The sequence below is a fragment of the Antennarius striatus genome, chromosome 11 (genome assembly GCF_040054535.1).
Source record: "Antennarius striatus isolate MH-2024 chromosome 11, ASM4005453v1, whole genome shotgun sequence".
NCBI lineage: Eukaryota > Metazoa > Chordata > Actinopteri > Lophiiformes > Antennariidae > Antennarius > Antennarius striatus.
The window spans coordinates 15,714,449-15,722,848 of record NC_090786.1 but is presented as its reverse complement, the minus strand read 5'-3'; the positions used below and the strand labels follow the sequence as shown (position 1 = coordinate 15,722,848).

Below are 8,400 nucleotides of genomic sequence, written 5' to 3'. Positions count from 1 at the left end.
TCAACAGCTCTAGACTAAACTTGCATTCGGCACAAAACTGAATAAATCAATCCTTAACTTCTTTTACTAAATACAACCATGTGCACATGAGCACAAACCTGCCGGTTTGGTCGTCGTTCTTGGTTGTACAGTACTTCATTTGCCCTGAAGGTGAAGCCTATGTTTGACGTCCATCCACCCGCTATCTGGGATGTGCACGTCGACTTCCTGTTTTCCTACGGCCGTGAACGCAGCACTGGGGCTCGTCCCCGCAGCGTCCCGCTGGAGGACAGTCTGTGAACCCGGGTGGGGAAGAGCACCGCAGATCAAACTCAGGACTTACTCTCTGCCATTTTGAGGAGAACCGGTCGACATCAGGGGTTCGGACGGGTCCGACAATCCCGGAATGACCCGGACGAGAGGACTTGTCCACAGATTGTGTGAGTAGCTGGTTCTTCTGCTCCGTTTGGCGGCGGTGGTTCGGGTCACGTCAGCAGCGGCTCCAAACTTCTCGTCTCCGGGGTTCAGCAGGTCTGTGGTCAGCCGCCGCTCGGGTCTGCGTGAATGGCGCAGGTTGCGTTGAATGAAACGTGTGCAGTGGAAAGTGCGGCTAAAACAACTCAGACAACTTTTTTTCCCCCCACAGCCCGCATCAAAACAAAGAGCCGGACCAGGAACGGGCCCGGGGCAGGGGCCTGGCTCCGCTGGGGGACAGCGGGGCTGTGTTTTCCGCCTTAAGTAAGAGTTACTACGAGCAGGAAAAAAACCCCCAAAACAAAACAAAAAAGACTTAAATTCACTCGTGTTTTTATCTCATTTACCGACCCCACGCGTTAAGAATGCGCGTCAACAGGACTGATGAGTCCCAGAGAGAACAGGTCATTTGTTCAGGGATGAGCTGTAGTCGTGTGCTCTTTAAAATGATATAAATCAGATCTTAGATAATATAAATTAAAAGTCGCATATAATGCTAACACATAAAAACGCACGCACAAGCAATGAAGTCCAAAGATCGGCCGGGAAAAGAGGAATATGTGGCTCAGATTGAGAGGAAAAATTAGTAAAAGTCAGGTTGAAGCAGCAGAAATAGTGATTTAATGATTTAATGTCAACCAGTGCGGTCACAGGTAAACCGCGGGTTGCCAGGTTTGGTCTGAACAGTACGACCGTGTTCCAGATTCACCTACAACATACTTCCATGGAAAGTCTAAAATATAAAACTATTAAGTAATTCAAAGTATGTAGACTGTACTGGACCGTAGGCAACTGTACTGTTGATGTGTGAGATCTCTGGTGAAGGCAGTGTTTGTTTTGCAGGATTTGGTGTAAACAAGGCAACCGCATTCAGACCCGCCTCAGTCATCTCTCTGTGGAAATCCAATTTGTAGAAAATTGGACATTTCAAAAGGCAGAACTGTGATTTATTGTGATTTATTGTTAACATGTGGAGCTGTGGGGTCATGCTACAGATAATAAATTATTGTGTGTATTGAGTGTTATAATCTGACGCGTTCCTTTGTTAATCCGTTTTCATTCAAAATGCCTGAGTGAAAACCAGTCCCTTGAGTAAACTGCAGAGATGGAAAAGTTTTCTGAATGTTCCCAAACTTCCCTTTTTTTATTCTGCTGCCCCCCCCCCCCCCTCATGCTGTTCTGATGTGAACCATTGCTTCAGTGGACGAAGGGCCCTGGGACACCACCCTGATTTATTCAGTGTGTTTAAGGTGTGACAGGACAAAAGCAACACTTTGCCAACATTGTCGCTGCTGGGATTGAGTCGTCACGTTTTCAACTCTGCACCAGATTATTTGGGGGAGTGTGGTCACAACAGTAGTGCTCTGTCTTCACATCGGAGGGGGGGGGCGGTTTAGTTTGTGTATTTATATTCACTGAGGAAAAACAGTGACCTCTATAGCATAAGTGTGTGGAAATGTTTGGAGAATCCAGCAGGAACTTGTTTTTTTTTTAATCAGGAAGCACCCGTCCATAAAGTTAAAGTTCAAGCTTGTGTCAACTCAGCAGTTTTATTCTTGGACAGTTTCCCCTCAGTCATCATGTGTCAGGCTGCTGCTGGAAATGACTTCTTGTGGTAAAGGAGCTCATCTTTGCAGCAGTCGATCCAGTAATCACAATAAAAAAGACAACATGACAGGCTCTTCTTGTGACTTTTATCATCGTAACAAACACTTAAATAAAGATTCTCGTTTGTTACTAATTGGGGGAAAAAACCTGAGATTCTCCTTTGGGTTAAGGTTCTGTCTTCACTGCAGTTCTGCTCTTCCCTTAAAAGCTTGCAGGAGAACTGAAAGACGCTGGAGAGTTGCTGTCGAGAATTACTCTGCTTGTTGTTGCATTTATTTACTTATTGTTGTTTACCCTCGTGAGGAGCCTTCACAATAAGTGTTAGACTGAAAAAGGAGGAAGTAGTTCTCATTGTCGTCTTGTGACATGAGTCCATCCGAATCCCCGAGGCACCGTCTTTGTCACAGCTTTGTTGACACTGATAAAAAAAAAAAGAGAAAGAAACAAATGACAACAACAACAACAACTGTAAATGTGACACATTTTGATTTTTGATAAAAAATGACTGTAAGATAATATTTGTTGTCAGTTCACACAAATTGAGCCGGCTGCTATTTCCTGTGTGCGAAGCTGCTAGTCCCAGAGGAATGCGTGGAATGTATTCTTTTGTCCTCTGTAGATGTTCTCATTTCTGCGCTGCCTGTTGGAGCCCACAGAGACAGCGGACTGGAAATGAGTCTGAGAGACTGTCAGTAACCCTGCAGAGAACTCATCCTCCTCTCAGCGTCTCTTTGAACCGAAGCTGAAGGATTCCATGAGCTGAAGTGGAAGGACAGGAGGATGAACTTGAGAAGATGTCTGTGTGCCGCTGCAAACGTCGTCTCATTAGAAAGATGCTCTCTGGAGTTTGACTGAAGATGTCACTCCAATGCCTTGAATCAGAGCCCCCCACCACCACCACCACCACCACCCCTTCTATTTATTTATAGCTACAGGATCTCACCACTGGATGTCTATTCATCCAAACTCATGGCTGTGATCTTGAAGGGCGGAGGACGGCTGTAATTGAAGCTTTCCGCTTTCAATTATTGTTTTCATGATTTTTATGGAGAAACGACACTTTGGCGTTTTGAAGGGCGGTGTCTCTGTGGCCCCCCTGAGCTGGATGCAGCCGCCAACACATTAAGAAAGAAGGATTGATTGACTGGCAGGAAAATAAAATGCATGATGATGCGTGAATGTTCCCACGCTGTTTTAACATTTAGCGGTTACATTGAATAATGTTTTGCAGATCTGACGTGGTGGAGCAGACGTTAATCCTCCGGAGGTGCCCTGTATATTTAACAGATATTGTGGCTCCTTGCTTCAGTATACAGGCTATTTACAGTTGAGTTCATTCTGGTTTTGAAAACAGCTTGCCGGTGAATATTTAAACTATCAAAGTAAAATGCAACATTTAATCTTAACAGTTTGAGTGTTTGAGTTTTGCAAAATTCGACCACATTTTCTTCTCCCCGTGTTTTTCATAACCTCAGGACTAACGCTGGTCAGTTCTGAGTTTGAATTTCAGTATGAGGGGTTTTCCAAATGTCGCAGCACTTTAATAGAGATTCACTCAGTGGTTACTGAGAAATTTTTAGCTCGAATGATTGGAACCTCTTCATCAGTTTGTCACACTTTATGAAACTGCAACATCAAAAGCAGTTTTTGTTGCAAAAAAATCTTGATTAGTGCTGTGTTCGACTCTGAGGGACGATGCTATTCGCTTAACATTACAGCTAAAGCTACTGACAGGAGAATAAAATCTGTCTGTAACGACAGTATATCTGTTTTTATGTTGAAAAAAATAAAGTTAATTTTAATTTTAATCTTACTTAATTTTACCACATGATTAAACATGAAATGTTTCCTCGGTCAAAATGTTAAACTTAGTGTATTAACTACGTCCCCAAAAGCTCACACCTTTTTATTCTACTGAAAAGACAAATTGATCGTTCAAGCTTTCTGCTGAAGGGCATTGTGGGTACGTCTGGAAGGATCTTGACTCTGCTTTTCTTACCTTTATGTCCTTCACTGATTTCTTTTTGTTTTTGGTCTCTTGCAGAGCAGAGGGACTTCTACAGTCGCTACACTCAGCATAACAAAAGAAGACTTCCTGAACTGTACATCAATCCTCTTCAACCATGTGCTCCACAAATTATTCAAACTGGGTCACATTTGAAGATGACAGCGCTCCCCTCTCCTCCTCTCAGAAGCCCCAGCAGTCACCAGGGCTTCTAAAAGCATCAGTGCCGCGTCCAAACGGTCTGAAATTAGTGCTTCCTCCCATCAGAGATACCTCGTGGAGCTTCAGTAGTTCCCTGGAATCCCCTCAAAGCCACTCGAGTCTTAATGAAAGCTCCTGTGTACCATGTGACACACCCCTTTGCACTCCTGTGAGTGGGGTTCCCAGCAGTTCATCCCCATTTCACTCAGACATTTGGGAAAAGAACAACTTCTCCAGGAGTTACTTCAGCACGTCTACCGTCTCTGCTCCCTCCCCGGCACCGGGGGCCCTCGCTCAGACCTCAGGTGGACCGAGCCCGTTCCCTTCTTTCAAGGAGAACTCAGGACACTATAACCCTTTCTGGGATGGATCTAAATACAGCGCCGATGTGGACAGTTCCTCCTCAGATTCTGAAACGGACAATAGCCTCCCACGTTTCTTTATTCGGACCAAAGACGGAAGCGAGCCTCCACGCAACCAATTCCAGAACTCTTTCTCCCACATTTGCCACAAATTAGAAGACCTACAAACAGATACTAATCATGAAACAGAGACGGAAAATGATAGAGGAAGGCGGCTAAGTTGCAAAAATGAGGTTTTAAGTGAGGGCTCGTCTCAGTTTGTTCCTCGGGGTCTGTTTCGTAGTCAGAAGAGAGACGGCTGGTCTGTCATGGTCAGGATTCCCGAAAAAAAGAATCGCATGTCATCTCGACAGTGGGGGCCGATCTATCTCCGCTTGCTGCCAGGAGGTGTGCTGCAGATGTACTATGAGAAAGGGTTAGAGAAGCCTTACAAGGAATTCCAACTTCTCCCACAGTGCAGGATTTCAGAGCTTAAACTGGAAAGCTACGGTGAGCCCCGTAAAGTGCTCGCACTCAAGGTGGAGCACTTCTCATACACTGAAAAGAAACGCTACCACCCTAAGTTGGAGGTGAGTCACGAGGCAGAAGTAGAGCAGCTGCTCAAGTTCGGTTCTACAGTGCATGACGACATGGAGGACCTGGTGGTCTCCATGGAAGAGGAAATCTTCAAACTTCGTGTTCCCCACCAACTCAGGCGGCACTACGAGGAGCAGGAGCTGTCAGTGCAGATCACCGATCACATCTGGGTACAACTGGATAAGTGTGGAAGAGTCATGGAGCGGACGGCCTTCACACAGATACACTGTCTGGCATTCCTGAACGGACTGGGGGATTGTTTTCTCGCTCTTAATGATCTCTGGCTGCTTCGCCACAACTCTGGCTATGGGTCTAAGGAAGGCAGCGAACTCTGGATGGAGATCGCTGACTGGTATTTCCATCAGTGCGTGAATGAGACCGAGTTCCACAGGTCCCGACTGGTCAAGTTCTGCCCTCCCGATGCCTGCAGGGTGGAGCTGATGCGGTACAAGACGACGGCTTTAGGTTGCACGGAAATTCCGTTTTCGATCAAAGCCGTGGTCACAGTTCAAGGCGCCTATGTGGAGCTCCAGGCCTTCCTTAACATGTCACCCACGTTCCTTTCCATCATGTCTGACACGTACCCGCTGTGCGAGAACGTAGTGATCCGTGTTCCCGTGCCGGGCGACTGGGTCAAAGTGACGCAGACGGTGGCGCTGCTGCGACAGAGGTCACTGAAGGCCCGCATGAACAGGAACGCCTGCCTGGGGGCCGTCAGCGCTGCCGACTCTCAGCCTGTCATGCAGGTGACAATTGGCACTGTCAAGTATGAGAATGTGTATTCAGCCATTGTGTGGAGGATTGAAAGACTGCCTGCTAAGAATATGGGTAACATCACAACTAAATAAGTCTCATTTCATATGTGTGTAATATATTTTTGCCCCTCAGATCAGTAGGAGTCTACTTAAAAGCGATGTGTTCTCTCTTCTGCAGCAGTGGATCATCCCCATTCTTTTTCCTGCAAACTAGAGCTGGGATCTGATCAAGAAATCCCGAGTGACTGGTACCCTTTTGTCACAATGGAATGTGAAATTATGGGAGCAGTTGTGTCGCAGACCAGGGTGAAGTCACTGGGCACGACCAAGGACATCCAGCCGCAGAAACACATCACCAGCTGGACGCGCTATCACTGTCAGGTGAGAGGTTTGCTGTGTTCAGTGCATAAACCAACCGTAATACTGATGGGGAAAAAATCATCTGCGTTTAATAGTAAAACTCTTTGTCCTTTTGGTTTTTTTTTAAAGGTGGAAGTGGAGAAGAAGTGGATTGAAACTGAGTCCCAGAGGCAGTCTGGCTGTATGACGCAGTGATGATAACAACGCTCTGAAACGGACATTAGTGCTTTGGGCCAAAATATTTGCCAAATATTCTTGTCGGTGAAAAAAAAAAAAGACCAAAAAAAAAAAAAAAAGACATAAATGAGGGTGATGTGGGACTTTCTGCTTATTTCTGGTGTCAGCTCTAATTACCCATAGCCTGATAGTATTTCTCATGGAGTTTAAATGATTTTGTATCCTGTAACTTAGACTGAATTAGTCTAGACTGAGAAGATTTAACATGGTCCTTTTGACTAGCACTTTACATTTAATAGATAAATTGTATATGTACTGTGTATAAGCTTGTATTTGCATCATCTGCACTGCCCTCTGACTGGCATCCTTCATAAATGCCTTGCTAAATGTACACCGGATGGGCTATATGAGATAAACAGCTTAAGTAATGAGCAATATTTACTGCGTTTGAGGAAAGCTAATGGTGAGCAGATGTTTCAGGTCAGACCCTTTTGTTTCCCAGCAATGTTTTCACGAGTTCACAAACTACCAGACTGATTCATTTAAGTATAAAGACCAGGAAAAAGGAACTACAGTAAAGAAGCTGTAGCAACAGAAACACGCTGCGATTTGCGCCGCAGAAAAGCCACAATTACGGTATATAAAATACAATGCAACAGTTTGCTGTTGCATTCACTCCGTTCACACTAATTTGCATACATTCATAGTGATAAACACTGAATCTAATCAAGGCCAACATACAGATATTTTTGCCATAGCAACTGATGAATTGGCCTGAAATTCCACTAAGCTTTGAAGACAACGTATAAAATACACCTGAAATGTACTATTTCCCTCACATGGAATAGAACTCATTACTTTTGTTGCTTACCCTTAACTGACTTTTTATATTCTGGAGGACTGTAATTTTATTTAAATAAATATATTTTATTGATCTTTCTACCACTGGGTTGTGATGTGAATAGACTGGATTAAAAATTGCTTTGTGTGACCAACAGATTAGGAGTTTTATGTGTTACGTACCTGATGGATATTCCGTACAAGAGTAAAAATTGAATCAAACCTGTATGTCTTCATAGTTTATATGCCTTGTATATATCTCTCCAAATCTGTTTTACATGCAAGGGGGCATGGTGGTGCAGTGTGTGTAATTTTTTTGTCTATATGTGACCTGGTGACACGTAAGGGATGTACCCCTGTAGCTGGGATAGGCTCCAGCTGACCCATGACCTGCAAGGTAGAAAAGCCTCAGGGTCGTCTTGTTGGCAAGAAAATGGATGATGTTTCATATGCAAGTCTTCTATAAAGAGGAGACGTCCAGCACAAAATAACAAAGGTTAAAAGAAATGCAATTAGGTGTGAAGTGGCAGTATAATCATGAAGCGGTATTTGTTTTTTTTCCCCTCAGTAATGCAAAACTTTTAAACACTTCACTGTATGTCAAAACAGCTCAGCTTAGCTGTGAGACATCCAACAGCGAGTAAAGTCACGCAGCTCAAGAAGTGACATTAGTTGTAGAGAAATAATCTTTTTTTAAGTGCCACATGCTGTGTGCTGCTGTTTTTAATGCACCACTTCCCTCGCCGGCTCCTGTGGTGATGAGCTACAAACAACCTGGGACGAGACACTCAACTTCTGAAGGAAAAATGTCCACAGAAACTTCTGTCATTGTTTCACTCTTGAACTGAAACATTTAATAATCTCTAAATGTATGGATGGTATTTTTTAGATTTTCACTTATGTTTTGAGATCTTGAAATGATCCATTATTTTTGTGGGGAAAAAAATGCCTTTAAACACATGGATAAGACTTTATCTCAAGACAGCTGTTTTAATACAAATGAGGGTTAACACAAGTGCTCCCAGTGGTGTCACATATGGTTCGATGGTCAAACACAGCAGGG

At 44.2% G+C, this 8,400-nt stretch overlaps 1 protein-coding gene across 2 annotated transcripts; it reads left to right on the top strand.

Moving 5' to 3' along the window:
• Positions 1-231: 231 nt before the first annotated feature.
• ston1 (stonin 1) lies at positions 232-7,559 on the top strand. Of its 2 annotated transcripts, XM_068328057.1 has the most exons (5): positions 232-510; positions 626-717; positions 4,106-6,033; positions 6,139-6,341; positions 6,450-7,559. In XM_068328057.1, exons 3-5 carry the CDS (start codon positions 4,185-4,187, stop codon positions 6,513-6,515), a joined length of 2,118 nt encoding a protein of 705 aa, XP_068184158.1. In that variant the 5' UTR covers positions 232-510; positions 626-717; positions 4,106-4,184; the 3' UTR covers positions 6,516-7,559. The 2 variants fall into 2 exon arrangements, with proteins under 2 accessions (XP_068184158.1, XP_068184159.1); XM_068328058.1 differs by lacking the exon at positions 6,450-7,559 and having other exon boundaries at positions 4,106-5,951; positions 6,139-6,315.
• Positions 7,560-8,400: the final 841 nt, after the last annotated feature.